Raw genomic sequence first — 17377 nt, forward strand, 5'->3', positions numbered from 1 at the left:
AACTTTCAATATTGCAGAAACAATGACTGCACAATAAAAAAAAAATCGATGGCAAGGTCTAATCACTTACTGGTAATTTAGATATTTCTACTCAAGTGAACTATACTCCAAAGCTTGAACTTGATCATCAGCACTTTAATGAGGCAGCAGACCAACCAATAATGTACATCTATGCTTTCTTTTGTGAAATTGGATGGGTTCCTGCAAGCACTTGCATGCATTTTACTATTCATTTACCCAGCTCTGCTTCAGGTTTATGACCACAGCTCAAAGTTCAAAGTAAATTTTTATCCAAGTATGTGTACAATATACAACCTTGAGATTTATTTTCTTGCAGGCAGCCACAGGAAAACAAAGCAATGTGCAAAAGAGAGCAAATCATACAAATAATTTTTAAAAAAGTAAATTTAAGTAATACTGAGGATACAAGCTGCAGTTCCCACAAGTGGTTTTGGTCCAAGTCTCCAGTCCGTGTGCACCAAAACTCAGACTACCATTCCGCAATACACAGTTTTGCTCAATGAGATATATTATTTCAGAACTTACAAGTATTATTATATTTTGATGACACTGCTTTGCATGCTAAAAGTTCAAGAATTTACACCAAGGAATACAGCATCAGTAAAATCATACTTGGTATGTTTTATTGCTTTTAATATTTTCCAATATGCTATATAATCTCTCATTTGCTTTTGAAATGGTAGAACCACAGGGAAGTCCACATGGTATTAAGTAATTTTTACTCTTACCACTGGCCAATCCAATCAGTCTTCCAAATGGATCAGAAATTAAATTTCACACATTTATGCAACACCTGAATGAAATTAACAGCAAATCATTTTTCCACATTCATTTTCAGATGAAACAAAAAAAGATTGCTGCAGTCCTGCCAAGATTGGCTTAAGAGTTACAATACCATCACATGCAAACCAACATGGCAATCTAGTGCACAATATTCTGATTTTTCTTTTTTAAAACAGGAATTTCATGAATTGAATGTCAACAGATTCTACAGCTTCAAGTCTGCAATAAAAATGTCCCTACCCTTCCTGAAAGGGTACTATGATTTAAAAAAAATCCTAATACAATATATTAAAAATACTTTTTTCCTGGAAAAGTCATAAAATGTTAAAGACACACTTGACCAGAGCACTTCCCAAGATGAGGAAATTTGATATTTCATGCACAAAGAACAGGTAGGGATTTTGGCATGGAAATATTACTTGATTAGTTACTATTTTTGAAACTTTGGGAATTATGGCCCTTCTGAACCAAATGCTGTCAACTGTTACTTACAGCATCTTCAGCCATATATTCTCCTCATAAAGCTATTGTTAGCTTTTAATATGCATATTAGGGCCAGGCACTGCAAAATGAATGTGGCCTACAACAAACTACAGCACCAGTTTACAAGATTGTGTCTTATGATTACTTATAATACAGGATTTTACAGGCTCAATTTCAAGACTCCATAACAAATCTGTTTTTAAGCTTCTGATTAATGGACAATTTACCGGTAATAATACTAACCAATAAATGTTATACATTAAATGGAAGCAGTTCCTTACCATATGATTTGAAAGATAAGTTGTTTACTGAACATATAGGATTACAACAACCCTACTGGTTTAGAAGCCCAGATTATGCCCAAGTACTTTGAAGTTTAAAATTGATCAGTTGTCACTTTGCTGAAGTCAGTGTTTTACAAGTGTGTGTAAACACTCTGTTAGTGTAATTTGGGTAGCATTAAATACAATAAGTAACCTTTAATATAAACACAGGGACTCATGCTGACAACCACTAGGCCATTAAACTATCAGTAAGCCCTCTTCCTTAAAAGGAAACTGACATATTAGGATTCAGCTCCATTAAATGAAAATAGTGTGTTTCTGCTTGGAGTGTTTGGATGCAACTCCTTTAACCAACAATGACAAAAACCTTCAAACTTATCTTCTGATGGCTGTCAAATGTTCAGATTGCTGACTACTTGAAAAGACATCTAAATGATTCTGTATGGGAAAATATAATTTGGTCAGATGTATAGAAAAATACCCCACTGTTATTAGTAAATGCTACCAGTAGTGTTTTTGTTCTTACTGGGAAAAGAATGTTTGTTCTCAAACTATATACTTAGGGCAAAAATAAACAAAAAACTCACATCTGAATAAATTAACAATGAACAGAGGAAAGGAAATGGGAGTTTAATGGAGCTAGTATTTCAGTTAACTAACATTTGATAAGTGAATTCTTAGCGACGAAATTCCAGTAAATACATGCAATGGGATATATACCACGAAGTGCTAGAATAGACTCAAAACCGAGCCGAAATAGATCTAAACCAATATAACGTGTGTAAAGTATTACACGTACGCCTGCTTTACCAAGAAACCCCCGGCTTTTAAAGTTTCTTTAGTCTTCATTGGAAGCTTGGGATGTCTAATAATTTGTTTAAAGATGCTAAAATAACCTACGAAAAGCACATTAAGAATTCATCGCTGTACAAAGGAGGGAAAGGAGATGGAGACACCGTGAAAGTACGTTAATATTCTCTCCCTGTCAATTGTTCCATTACGGAGAGACCTTGGGACCAGGGTAAAGCTCCCCACCGCACCAGAAGTCGGCAGGCTGCGGCACCTCCAAGAGCCACACCGATTGCGGCGGCGGTGTCTGTGGCTGTTGGGACGACGGGGGGCTAGAGTTACCCGCGTTCTCCGACACCTGCAGCACCTTGTAGTAGTGACAGTCCCTTCCCTCGTCCGGGTCGTACGGAGGCGCCAGAATGTCCAGGAAAGCGGCGGGCCCGTCCGTCGCCTCGATCTGGTGCATGTTGCCCTGCAGCGGGGTGAGCAGGCACGGGTCGCTCTCCTCGCTCAGCACGGTGCTCGACCTCCGCAGCGACCTCCGTAGCGCCGCCCGCTGGCACTGCAACAGCGGCGGGTTGAACTGCACGCTGTCCGCGCCCGCCGCCTCCCTCTCCTCCTCCTCCTTGTCGAAGCACTTGACGGTCACCTGGCCGAACAGCACCTTGAGCAAGCCGTGCATGCCCGGGTGGTCATGCAACGGGATGCAGGCGCCGCTCTGCAGCAGGAACACCCCCATGGAGAAGCAGTCGGTCTCACAGATGTGCATGTAGCTGACGGGAGGTCCCTGGTGCGGCGGCCCGCCGTTCCTCCGAGCGCCCAGGTTCAGGTCCTCTGCCCGGATCTTCTCCAGCAGCATGCGCAGCTTGGCGAGGTTGTCCTGGAAAGTGGCGCCGTCGCCCGACGGCAGCACCTTGAAGGTGGAGCGGGCTTGACGGGCGATCTTCTGGATCAAAGAGGCCATGTCGGCCCGCGGCATCGCCCGGACCCCTCGCGGCCCCTTCTCCTCCCGAAGGACCGAACCGGGGCTGCTGCCGCCCACCCCCACCGCGACCGGGGTCCTTTCCGCGGCCACCGCACGTCCGAACGCCGCACTCGCCCCGCCGATGGCCGCCGCGTGCCCCCTCGATGCACGAACGCACGTAGGCGGATCCGCCCCCTCCTGCGTCACAGGCACTCGCGCGCCCGCCCTGCCCCAGCTCGTCCCTGCTATTGGCCGGGGACGCGCGGGGCCGGAATCGTCAGCTCGGTTGATTCATCGACGCAACCGGTCGGGAACAGCTCCTGGGGGGAGCCGTTCACTTCGGAACTACAACTCCCGTCACCCCCCGCGCAGGCACGTCCCTCGGTCACGTCGACAGTTGCGCTGAATCAAGCCTTTGAATACCGTTATTACCCCGCCGCAGGGCTTGTTTATTGACTGAAGGTTACAGGTGCCGCCTGCATCCGTAATTTTAGTGCCTTAAGGAAGTTGCATTTATCTCGAGTATTCACCTGGCGTTATTATTATTGGGAGTGTCTTGGGCAGGCTTACACTTCGACTATGTGCGGGCTTTCAGTAGTTCTTTGCACGCTCCTGTCACAGGTAGAGCAGGACGAACCTGAGGGGCAGGCGGCTGTTATCATGGGGGTGGGGTACTGTCATTTCTGCAAACACGAGGAAATCTGCAGATGCTGGAAATTCAAACCACACACACAAAATGCTGGGGAGAAGCACAGTCAGGACTGACGAAGGGTCTCGGCCCGAAAAGTCGACTGTGCTTTTTGTCCTTTCTGCTTGGCTTTCGAAAAAGCGTTTCCCTCAGAGAGGCTCGAAGTGCCCTGTCTTTCATATCAGAATCAGATTTATCATCACTGACATCCGCCCTGAAATCTGTTGTTTTAAAGCAACGCTGCAGTGCAATGTATAAAATAAGAATAATATATAAATTAAACAAGTAGTGCAAAAGGGGCGCAGATATAGCTGGGTAGTGTTCATGGACTGTTTCGAAATATGACGGCGCATGTGAAGCTAGATCGCGAGAATCAAAATATTGTCTTTTTTTAAAAAAAAGTTGCTTTGAGAAGGTCGTTCAATTCCTTTTTTCTGGAATTCTCTTACCGTGATAGAACCTAGCGTACTGTATTTATGTTGGAAGTCTGGCGTGAACATGATATGGCCAAATAGTCCTGGCAAGGAATGTCGATGCTGGGCACTTCACCTTGGAAGAGGAAGCTGATGTTGAATCGTTTGTTCTCCCAATGGACACCATGCAGGTACTTAGAGAGAGAATAATGGTGGTCTCTCTCCAGTTGGTAGACCCTGTCAAAAAAAAAAGCTTCCAGGAAAACACATTTCTTTCCTGTTAGGCAGAGCACATGCTTGATGTCTGGTTTGTGGTCTTAATCTAAAAAGCGTTCTCCTCAGCCAGTCAAAACTTCTGTTGGGGCACTAGGGTTGGTGGTGAGTTTTGTGGGAAATAACACTGGGCAACAAAGATTTTGCTTCCTGAATACCTTTAGGTGTATCTTATGAATTTTGGGCTACTGATCATGAAAATCACCATGAAATTTCCTTATCACGCACCATTTTTGAAATCACTTATGTTTATTATTTCAAATCATATTTCAAGTCAATTAAAATGTTGCCTACAATGTAAGCTGGAAAGTTTCCTATCTTGTCCAGAAATGCTTGGGCATGCTTCGGCAGCGCGGCTGCTGCATGGCAGGACAGGTTTTAATAATAATTATTGGGATCAGGACTGTAAGGGTGGAATTTGCTATCACCAGGCACAAAAATTTCTATGAAGAATTTTGATATTTGAGACAGATGCTTCCCAGAATAACTGATGCCAAGATTAAGGAAAGCATTTTTGTTGGTCCACAAATCAAACAGGTCATCAACAACAGGCAATCTGAAGAATTTCTAGTGGGACCAGAGAATCACATGGAAGGCATTCAAGGAAGTTGTTGAAATTTTTCTCGGCATCTACAGAGCACCAAACTACATGCAGCTGGCTGAAAGCATACTTCAAGCATATAAAACCATGAAATGCAACATATCACTAAAGATTCATTTTCCGCATTATCATTTAGACTTCTTCCCTGCAAATCTTGGTGCTGTTAGTGACGAGTATGGTGGAAGGTTTCACCAGGACATTGCGGTCATGGAGAAAAGATACCAGGGCAACTGGAATCCGTCAATGCTGGTGAACTTAAGCGAGAAGCCTCAGACACTGATTACAAATGAAAATCATTAACAAAATATTTTTAACTTAGTTGAACTATTGCAAAGCATCAGCACCATTATGCAATTAAGCACATTATATTCAATAAAAGTTAATTTGTTGTTTCTCTAAATTCCTACGTGATACAAGTAGTCTGAAATTATATTTGTGTTCATCTTCAAGCAGTCTATCATAAACAAAAAAAAATTCTGAGGAAGCAACACTTCTGAAAAAATTTGTTGTCCAGTGTAATCAGTGTTTTTCAGGGCTTCGTTGTCATGCTTTACTTTTGAGTGAACAATGTTGTGTAGTGGGGAAGGTTTGTAGAGGACAATCATATGATAAATGTAAGGTCTAAACTTTAATCAATTTCCATAATAAATTGGTTAATGACTTCAGTGATTCAATGGAAATTTCAGATTATTTGAAGATATCACTAGATACTGGAATGTCTTTAGAGATTTGGTAAAGATAAACAGTTTTAAGCTGGGAAAATGGCTTGACTTTCTTGAACACAACAATTATTTAGATACTTAAATGATACGATGGTTGCTGACTACCTTTTCATGCATGCCTAATTGCAGTTTAGAACAGTAGAAAGTTTTTGACAAGAACAGGCTATTTGGCCCAAAAAAGCTGGCCAAATTCCTATTCACACTGTGTGTTGAAATAACTACCAAGTTTAGATTTGAAAATCTCTAGGATACTACTCTCAACTACACAACTAGGTAGTTTGTTCCATGTGTCCTTAACTCACTGTGTAAAGAAATGCTTCCTGAAATTAGTCTGAAATCTACCTTTAACCAGTGTTCACCTATGACCCCGCCTCCTGGCTGATGGATTAATTTTGAAGCAGCAACTGGCATCCACCTTACTTATGTCCTTAATGATTTTGAACACTTCTATCACATCTCCTCTCATTCTATGTCTACTTGGGCTAAAAAGATTTAATTCTTTCAATCTTTCTTCATAGCTCATACCCTGCAAGCCTACGGGTATAGCTGAATGTAAGAATGATCTAGTAGTGTGCTGTAGTAAGTTGGTTATTGATAAAGCAGCTGAAGGGGACATTGTCCTGCAGAACTTATTCAGGGCTGAGATCATTGACCTCCAACAAGCACAACCATCACCCTAGATGTCCAGTAAACAGAAACCCCCCTCCCCCCCTTTGATTCTTACTGGCATCACTTTTACCAGGGCTCCTAGACACCTTTGTTGATTGAATTCAGCATAGATTTACGGCTGTTAGTCTTATCTGATGTCTGGAGTACTATAGTTCCTGCCTCCACATGTTCAGCCAAGGCAGTAGGAAAGTCTGAAGCCAAGATATCCAGATGAAACCGAAACTGAGAATCAGTAAGCAAGTCATTGTAAATGCCATGTTATAGCACTGTTGAAGCCACCTCCCATTGCTAATAATGAAGAATAGTGTGAAGGAGTGATGACTCGATGAGAAATGGTGCATTATTATGTCCTGAGAGTAAAACTTGGCTACATCTGAATTCATCACCCAGGATGCTGCCACATGGTCTATTCCATTTTATTGAACTTTAATGTAACCATTTTGATACAATTGAATAGCTTGCTTGTTAATAATTAACCACAGAGTTCAAATTCAAGTTATTTTCATGGGTGTACGTACAAAGGGTACAAATACTATTAAAATTAAGTTTGTACAGCAGCAGCTCAGTACATTACAACCACGACAAAATAAACTATATTAACCTAAATTAACATTAATTATACATAACTTACATGGCACAATAAACAAAACCAATATCATGCCTTTACTTCCATTGCCTGAACATTGTTGGGTCTTTGGAGTCGCATGTAAATCAGATTGGATCAGAATGATAGGCTGGCACAAGAGATTCTGCAGATGCTGGAAATCCAGAGCAATCCATACAAAATGCGTGAGGAACTCAGCAGGTTAGGCAGCATCTATGGTGATCTATCCATAGGTACATATACAGTACCCTCTTTCCATTGATACTACCTGACCTGCCGAGTTCCTCCAGCATTTTGTCTGGAAAAGGATCATTTCTTTTCCTTTGTGAACCTTATAGATATTTTTAAAACAGTAAAGTCTTAGAAACATGCAGTTTCATCATCATTATTTTCTAGTTTATTCTACTTGAATTCCATATCAGAAGGTAAATAACCCATTTGATGAAACGGGGGGGGGGGGGCGGGGGGAAGGTTTCATGCATCTAAATGATAAAACTGGGTACCTCTTTTGTTTTTACCCTGGGTGCCATTACTTTTCAGGTTAAACTAGTTACAAAATCAGATTTCAAATTTTCATTTTTATTTTCTGCCTCATGCTTTTTAAAAATTAATGGTAGGTTTAAGGTATAATTAGTGGTAAATAATAAAATGCCACTTTAGTGGGGATTTAGTGTAGTTAATGGGGATTTATCCCTCTCATAAGCAAGACTTCAAATAAATCTGCATGTTGTAGTCATCTGTAAAACATTTAAAAATTTTAATTTAATTATTATTTCAATATAAGGTTTGTCCTTTATAATTATAAAGATGCAGCATTATATAAGAATGCTTCCTTCATGTTCAGAATCATTTATTTATCACATGTACATTGAAGCATATAGTGAAATTCACTAATTGCATTAATAACCAACACACTTAAGGATGTGTAATTGTCACCACACATTCCAGCACCGTCATAGTATGCTCACCATGTTCACACTTCACACAAGCAACAAGAGAACAAGAACAGCAAAACAAGTCCTCTACACCTCTCTCTCTCTCTCTCTCTCTCTCTCCCCCCCCCCCCTCTCTTTCTCCCTGTCCCTCCCTCCCTCCCTCCCCCCCCCTCCATTATCCCCAGGACAGACGGTCTCTGGGTCTCCAGCCTCCAGTGGAAAAATGCAGTATAAATAGAGGTGAAGCATTTTCTCTGCCTTGGACTTTGAAGTTCCCTTTCAAAGATGGTGAATGTAGCATGTTTGGATATATTTAAGGAAAGGTGATGAAAAGTTACTGAGGATAGGTGGGAATATGGAATTGTGGTAAAAATCGAATCTGCCATAATGTTATTGAATGGAAGAGGAGCCTAAAACTCTGAGTGGCTTAGTCCACCTCCTACTCTGTATGTATATATGTATGTATGTGGAATGGGTACTTTAATATCGCCTTTGAATTTTTGAAATATGAGATATGATTAGAAGAACATATGTGTCAATGGTTCCCAGAGCTCACATCTCATCATTAGCATTTTCTGAATCTGTTGTAGAATTTTTGATTATTCTGATCCAATAACTCATCCGTAAGTGTCAGGATGGTAAAAGGCAAATCTGATTTGTGAAATAGTTCCAATTATTTTTAAATGGCCTTGGGCTTTTTTAATAGAAATATTGTTCAAGCTCCTGAAAATCTGATTGGGAATTGTTAAAGCTAGCAGAGGATATGTAACTGTGTCTCTTCTTTAAACTAAGATGTAGGTCATTTATGGATCATTTTAGCACTCCTAAGTTGCAAGAGAAGCAGTAGCAGTATGGGAACAGAACACTTATTTCACTTCCTTTTCATGCTAGTGACTTTACAAAAGAGTTGACAGAACTTGACCCCACCAGATGTCAAAGCTCAAGACAGATGTGTAAATTAGGCTTCAGCTTTGCAAACAGGAATAAACCTATCCAAATAAATACTTGCCAATGGATTTACGGCACCATAAGAACTACTCCATGAATGAATACATGAATTCCATGGAAACGTTTTTTTAAATTTTACTGCCACACATTTCGTTCAGAGAAATGCAGATGATAATTAAATTTGTGGCACTCAAGGATCAATCAGTTTGGCTCAATTTCTCCATTTATTTTCCCCAGCAGCTGTGACTCACCATAATTATTCTTTTGATTTGCTAAATACATAAAAAGCAGGTGTATAGTAGCAAAGTGATTATGTGATTAGACTAGCAGTCCAAAGACCTGGACTAATGATATTGAGACATGAATGTAAATCCCAACACAGAAACAGGGAAACTTAAATTTGGTTAATTAAATCAACCCTGGACTTTTAGTATCAGTAGTGTGATAATAACACAATGAGATTATTGTAAAAACTGGAATGATTCACTTACAGCCTTAAGGCAAGAAAATCTGCTTTCTTGGCCTAACTTGATTGATTCTGGTCTCACAACAATATAATTAACTCTTAACTGCCTTCTAAAATGGGCCAGATAGTTGTTCAGTTCAAGATCAATTAATGATGGGCAATAAATATTGGGCTTGCTGCTGACTTTCATGTCCAAGCATAAAGGGGTTGAGATATGAAGAGAAGATGATATGTAAACACAACGGACATCATTTCAGAACACAGGATTGCATACTTAAGCCTGAGTTGAGGAATTCTTTACTTTCGGAGGATTTTTGAAGAAGGAGTCATTGAATATATTAATGAAAGGATTTAACAGAAAATCAAGGGACATGAGCAGATGCAGGAAAGCTGAAATGATGTCAAAATTTAATAAGACACGGCCTTATTAAAAGATGAAGGAGACTCAAGGGATAGATTGATCCATTTATCCAGCTGTTTCTTATATTCTTATTAAATCGAGCTTTCACTTTGACTCCATTCACCAATTTTGTGTCCATGTCAATATGGCTGGACATCCTTACATTTAAAAAAAACTATTAATTTCAATCTTGGGATTGGCAAGTCAAAATTTCCATACCTTGAGTTTTAAATTGGTAAATTGGTGTATTTTTGTCATATGTAATGAGCTACAATGAACATTTTTGTTTTGCATGTCATCTATACAGATCATTTGATCACATCAGTGTACTGAGGTAGTTCAAGGGAAAACAGTAACAGAAAGTAGAACAACATGTTACAGCTACAGACAAAGTGCAGTGCAGGCAAACAATAAATTGCAAGATCATAATGAGGACAATTGTGTGATTAAGAGTCCTTCTCATCAGACTAGGGGGCAATTCAGTACTGTTATAAAACAGGATAGAAGCTGTTCTTGAGTCTAATACATGCCTTCAGGCTTTTATATCTTCTGTCTGATTCTGTAAGGGTGAAAAGAAGATGTCCAGGCTGGGTAAGATCTTTGGTTGTCTTGGCTGCTTTACTGAGACAGCGAAGAATATAGACAAGAGTCCATGCAGGAGAGGCTGGTTTCTGTGAAATCTGAGCTGCACCTACAACGTTCTTGGCCATGTTGTCTATGTGGTTGGACAGGACAGGCTATTGGTGATGTTCACTTCTAGAAACTTAAAGATTTCAACCCTCTAAACATTGGCACTGTCGATGCAAATAGGAGTGTGTGCACTGTCCCCCTTCCATGACCAGCTTTTTTCTTTTGCTAATATGTAAGAAAGGCACCATGACACCATGTCACTAGATTCTGTCTTTCTTTCTCTGTACACTGACTCATCGTTATTTGAGATTTGGCCCTCTGTGGTGGTGTTATCTGCAAGCTTCTTACTGGAGATAGAGCAGAACCTGGCCATGCAGTCACGTGTGTACAGGGAATAGAACAGAAAATGACACAGCCTTGTGGGGCTCTAGTGTTGAGAATAATGGTGGAGGTGTTGCTGCCTATCCTTATTGATTGTAGTCTGTTGGTCAGGAAGTGAAGGATCCAGTTGCAAAGGGATATATTGAGTCCCCACATTTCTACGTATGATGTCGAAATGTGCTTCTTGGTTTCAGTATTGAGTGACTTAACTCTGATTTTAAGATCTGAAGAGAAATTAATCTTTGGTTATTAATGCTCTATGTAGGCAGTGTAGGCAAATAGGACTTCCTGCATGACAAAGACACAAGTAGCTCCCGATTCAGTCATCATCTCAGTTAAGACTAGACTATATCTTAAGTGGCTAAGTGGCTTTTATTTTTTTCATATGTTCTATTTCAGGCTTCAATGCCAATGTCCAAACTTTTAAGAAAATTTTTGTTTGATATAAACATGGGGATATTGAAGTTTTTTGCTTTTTTTCGTAGTAAAAAATAAAACCATTTATCCTCTTATTTGTTCAGTCTGTTGTTTCCATTAATGAAAAATAATTTGTTTTCTATATAATCACTGTGAGCTCTAAAATTTATACATTTAAGGATTTCTAGATTCCAAGTATGTTTTTAACTAGAAGGAACAGTTCAGTGAAGAGCAGCTGAAAAAATCACGGCCTAAATAATCAAGATTAAGATGTAATTCAGCTGTATAATAACATTATAGAGTCTGCAAGCTGCCTGTTTGAGTTCTCTGGAATGTTCTAGTTAACATTAATCTCTGAAATAATATCACATAGAATAAGACATAAGAGCAGATTTAGGCCATTTGGCCAAATGAGTCTGCTCATAGCAGATTTTTTATCCCTCTCAACCCCATTCATCTGCCTTCTCCCTGTAATCTTTTCACCCTTACTAATCAAGATCCTATCAGCCACTGCTTTAAATATACCCAATGACTTGACCTCCATAGCTAGATGTGCCAATGAATTCCACAGATTCACCACCCTCTGGCTAAAGAAGTTCCTCCTCATTTCTTTACTAAAAGGATATTCTTGTATTCTGAGGCTGTGCCCTCTGGTCCTAGACTCCCCCCTACAGGAAACATCCTCTCCATGTCCATTCTATCTAGGCCAGTATTCGATAGATTTCATTGAGATTTTCCCCCTTCCTTATTCTTCTATACCCCAGTGAGATGAGGCCCAGAGCCTTCAAATGTTTCATCTAGAAATCCCAATTTCCCTCGGGATCAATAAAGTATGTCTGTCTGTCTTTCAAAAAAAATCCTTGACAGAATCGGAATCAGAATCATTGTCAAATATGATGTGAAGATTCACTAACAAGAGAAAATCTACAGATGTTGGAAATTCAAACAACACACGCAAAATGCTGGAGGAATTCAGCAGGCTAGGCAGCACCTATGGAAAAAGTACAGTTGACATTTTGGGCCGAAACCCTTCTGCAGGACTGTGAAAATTGTTGCTTTGCTCTATGGTGCAGTACAAGACATAAAATTTCTATAAGGTGTAAAATAATTTAATAGTGCAAAAAAAAAAGGAATAATGAGATAATGTTTATAGGTTCATGGACCATTCAGAAATCTGATGGCAGAAGTGAAAACGTTGTTCTTGAATATTGAATGTGGGTTTTCAGGCTCCTGAACCTCCTCCCTCCAACAATAAGGAGAAGAGGCAATGGCCCAGGTGTTTTGGAGTCCTTAATGATGGGTGCCGTCTTCCTGACACACCAATTTTTGAAGATGTCCTCGATGATGCTGAGGGTGATGTGTGTGATGGAGTTGGCTGTGTCTACAACACTCGGCAGCCTCTTGCAGTCCTATGCATTGGAATCTTCATGCTGAATTGTGACGCAACCACTCAGAATGGTCTCCACTATATATCTACAGAAATATGCAAGAGTCTTTGGTTACATACCAAATGTCCTCAAACTAGAGTCAAAGTAGAGTCACTGCTGTGCCTTCTTCATGATTGCATCAATGCGTGGGCCCAGGACAGATCCTCAGAATTGTTGAAACCCAGGATCTTAATGTCGGTTGCTCTTTCCACTGCTGACTCCTCAGTGAGGACTGGTACATGTTCTGATTTCTCCTTTAAGAGGCCTGCACCGGAGCCCTTGACATGATAACTTGAGTCAATTCAGGAACCAAATTCTTACCATTTTAGGTTAACTATCCCAAATGTAATTGACTATTTATAGAACATAGAACAATACAGCACAGGAACAGGCCATTCAACTGACAATGTTATGCCGAGCCAGCTAAGAAGCATATCAAAACGCACAAACACTAATCTCTCCTACCTAAACCATGTCCATATCCTTCCATCTTCCTTACATCCATGTGCCTATGCAAATGTCTCTAAAACTCTCTAAAGTATTTGCCTCTACCACCACACCAGGCATCCACAACTTGAGTAAAAAAAGCCCCTCACATCCCCCTGGAACATAACCCCTCTCAACTTCCATGCATGCTCTCTGGTATTAGACATTTCAACCCTGGGAAACAGATACTCTCTGTCCACTCTATCTATGCCTCTCATAATCTTGTAAATCGCTATCAGATCTTCTCTCAGCCTCTGGTGCTCCAGAGAAAATAAACCAAATTTAGCCAGCCTCTCATGATAGCGCATGTCCCTGAAACCAGGCGGCATCCTAGTAAGCCTCTTCTGCACCCTCTCCAAAGCCTTAACATCCTTCCTATAGTGGGGTGATCAAAACTGTACACAATACTCCAGATGTGCTCTAACCAGAGTTTTATAAAGTTGCAACGTAACTTCTTGACTTTTGAACTCAATGCTTTAACTAATAAAAACAAGCATTCCATAAGCCTTCTTAACCACATATTCTGCCCCATCTAAACTCCTTACACTAAGAAGGTCCCGTTTTGTATTATGGAAGTGGAAATCTCATGTGACAACAACCCTATTATTTTTACACTTTTCCTTAATCCTATTATCTCTGCTCCTCTTCCCACATCTGAGTGTTTCCAGCATTTTGTGTTTTCAATTAGGTGCCTCATTTATTAACATTTAAGCACCCATGCATAAATCTATTGGTATCCCATTTGTTAATGAGATCGATTATGTTCAGATTTCATAACCTGTAAATTGAAGTAATGAGACTATAGCAGAGTGAAAGTTGGATTGCGAAGAGGTGATGTGAAATTGTCCAAATTTTGATAGCTTGATATGTAAATGATGGGAAACACACATAAAACGCTGGAGGAACTCAGCAGGGCAGGCTGCATATATTGGATGGAAATAAACAAGCAACGACTCAGGCATCCTCAGGAATGGGATAAATGATGGTATGTGTGTTTTTTGTGGTAAGGAAGTCAAATGCCAATTATATAAAAGAAAACAAATTAAAGGTGGCTAGAGGGTACAAACATTTATATTATTTTAATAATTTAAGTTTATGTTAGTGGATGTATTGAAATAAATAATGGGATGTAGTTTTGATTTGGACACAAACTGCTGTTAAAAATTTGGATGAATGAATGCTTCCAATCAAATGCATGAAACCACATATCATTAAATCCTGCATCTAACATAAGGGAACTTGACTGGCTGTCATTTCATGCATCCTTTGGATTGTCACTCTGACATCTGCTTGTAAACTCCATTTTATAAGTGCAAGACCTTTAATCAGGTGCACCACAGTTGTGGGTTTTGTTGCTGATGTATCTGGACAGAGAGTGCAACATGTTTCCAGATTCACTTGTGAAACATAAGCTTTGTTATTAACAAGGTGGCAGTATATTTTCCTGGCATTGAACAGCTCAGCTTGAAGTGGAAGTTTTTTAAGAATACCAGGGGGTTGGTCTTCAGTTTTGTAGGACCTACGCAATGAAATTCCTTTCTTAAATTTGTTCACCTCACTATTTGCAATACCTTAAAATGCTTAAAAGCTACTTTTCCTTTGATCCTTTGGAAAACTGTCCTAAGTGGTCCAATGTGCTTTCCTAGTATTTTTTGTGATATAGCTCCACATAGCACTTGAAATGGTTACGGTGTTCAAAAAGGTAAATGACAATAAGTCACTACTATTGCTGCTGCTGCTGTACAAGGACTACAGCCAAACTAATGCGAAGAGAAAGTGATCACCAGTGGTACAATGTTTGTGTCAAAGACTTTTAATCCAGGCACAGCTCAGATTAAAGTTTCAGATTTTTTTTTTGTTACGCGTTCATTGCAACATACAGGGAAATGCATTGTTTGCGTCAAATCAAATCAGTGAGTATCAGCTGGGGGCAGCCCACAAGTGTTGCCACGCTTCTGGCACTGATATAATATGTCCACTACTTACTAACCCTAATTACCTGTCTTTAGATTGTGAGCGGAAACCGAAGCATCGGAGAAAACCCACACGGTCATGGGGAGAATGTATACACGCCATACAAACAGTGGCAGGAATACTTACCTGGCAGGGGAGAGACCGTGATCATGAAGGCGGTTCTCCCAGGACGAGGCTATCCCATTGCACTTCGGGTGTGCTGACGCCTGCGATGTCCCCAAATGCGGGATACTCGACTGCAAAATTTGTGGTAGTGGGGGACTGCGTTCGCGCTCTCCCCTGAAAAAGAGGGGGAAAAAGAAAAAAACAGTGGCAGGAATCAAACCCTGATCACTGATTGGTACCGTAAGGTGATTGTGCTAACCACTACGCTACTGTGACATCCACAACATAAGGGCACACAAGACACGATAGAAAACAGCAGTAATTAGCCAGCTGATCGCACAATCCTGCTCCATATTAAATACAATCGTGACCAATTTGCTCCAAGTCTCAATTCCTTTTTTGTGCCAAATTCCTTGTATATCAAAATTTAACTACCTCTTTAAATATTTCCAGTAATCTAGCCTCCACAACTCTTCAGGGTAGAGTATTCCATCCACCCCAGTTTTGAATGATCACTCCCTTATCTTGTAATGAAGTTCTCTTATTCAAGACTCTACCACTAGTAGTAACCTCTCAGCATATACTCTGACATGACCCCTTAGGATCTTTATGTTCAATGAGATCAGAAAAGTTTAAAAAAAACTGCTTGAGGAATTCTGTGGGTCAGGCAAAATCTAAAGAGACAGAGGGATATTTTAATTCACCAAGGCAATAGACAATAGGTGCAGGAGTAGACCTTTCGGCCCTTCAAGCCAGCACCACCATTCAATATGATCATGGCTGATCATCCACAGTCAGTACCCCGTTCCCGCCTTCTCCCCATATCCCTTGACCCCGCTATCTTTAAGAGCCCTATCTAACTTTTTCTTGAAAGCATCCAGAGAATTGGCCTCTACTGCCTTCTGAGGCAGAGCATTCCACATATCCACCACTCTCTGGGTGAAAAAGTTTTTCCTCAACTCTGTTCTAAATGGCCTAACTCTTATTCTTAAACTGTGGCCTCTGGTTCTGGACTCCCCCAACATTGGGAACATGTTTCCTGCCTCTAGCGTGTCCAATCCCTTAATAATTTTATATGTTTCAATCAGATCCCCTCTCATCCTTCTAAATTCCAGTGTATACAAGCCCAGTCGCTCCAATCTTTCAACATATGACAGTCCTGCCATCCCGGGAATTAACCTCGTGGATCTACGCTGCACTCCCACAATAGTAAGAATGTCCTTCCTCAAATTTGGAGACCAAAACTGAACACAATAGAGGCAGTGACACAATATTCAGCAGGTAGAAAATCACTGGGATTTGTTCACACTAGCTGTCCAACATGGTTACTTGTTCCTCCTTTACTGTTAGTTTTAAAGAACCTTAGCAGTAGAGTCTGGCTTTATAGTCTCATATCTCTGAGGCATAAAACTATAGTGGGTAGCGCCTTAACAAGGCCCACCTACAAACTTTGTCATGCAACCCATTTTTTAAAAAAATGGCATATTTTCTATTGTGTATTTAATATATCAGTAATATTTGAGTAATATTGTAGACATATTGTTTGACTAAGCATTCTTTGTTTCAATAATCCATTACGGGTTATATGTAAAAGTACGTGTATGGCATTTCTAATTCCACCACCACCATGTTATATCTACGTGCCTTGCTGAATGTAAAAAAGAAACTGGTCTCAAGTTATCCCCGGCTCTCCTTTGCTTATCTTTCAATTAATTTATGGAGTTACAGAATGTAACAGTAGTGATGAGGATATTCTAAATGAATCTGAGATGACAACCTATCTGTTGAAGCAAAGTGAAACATTCGAGTTTTAAAAAAAAGTGCAGTGTGCTTTCTTCGCAAGAGGAGAAGACAGCTGAGTTAAATAAAAGGCATAAATGGACAAAATTCACAGGTTCATAAACAGTGACTACT

The 17377-nt window shown here is 40.2% G+C and overlaps 1 protein-coding gene and 1 non-coding gene across 2 annotated transcripts; one reads left to right on the plus strand and one right to left on the minus strand.

Moving 5' to 3' along the window:
* Positions 1 to 298: 298 nt before the first annotated feature.
* Positions 299 to 3520, minus strand: adoa (2-aminoethanethiol (cysteamine) dioxygenase a). Its single transcript, XM_073027237.1, has one exon. The coding sequence runs from the start codon at positions 3337 to 3339 to the stop codon at positions 2569 to 2571; it is 771 nt and encodes a 256-aa protein (XP_072883338.1). The 5' UTR covers positions 3340 to 3520; the 3' UTR covers positions 299 to 2568.
* An 11956-nt stretch (positions 3521 to 15476) lies between these two features.
* Positions 15477 to 15640, plus strand: LOC140715530 (U1 spliceosomal RNA). Its single transcript, XR_012096156.1, has one exon. It is a non-coding gene; the product is annotated as a U1 spliceosomal RNA (small nuclear RNA).
* Positions 15641 to 17377: the final 1737 nt, after the last annotated feature.

Source organism: Hemitrygon akajei, chromosome 23 (genome assembly GCF_048418815.1).
Source record: "Hemitrygon akajei chromosome 23, sHemAka1.3, whole genome shotgun sequence".
Taxonomy (NCBI): domain Eukaryota; kingdom Metazoa; phylum Chordata; class Chondrichthyes; order Myliobatiformes; family Dasyatidae; genus Hemitrygon; species Hemitrygon akajei.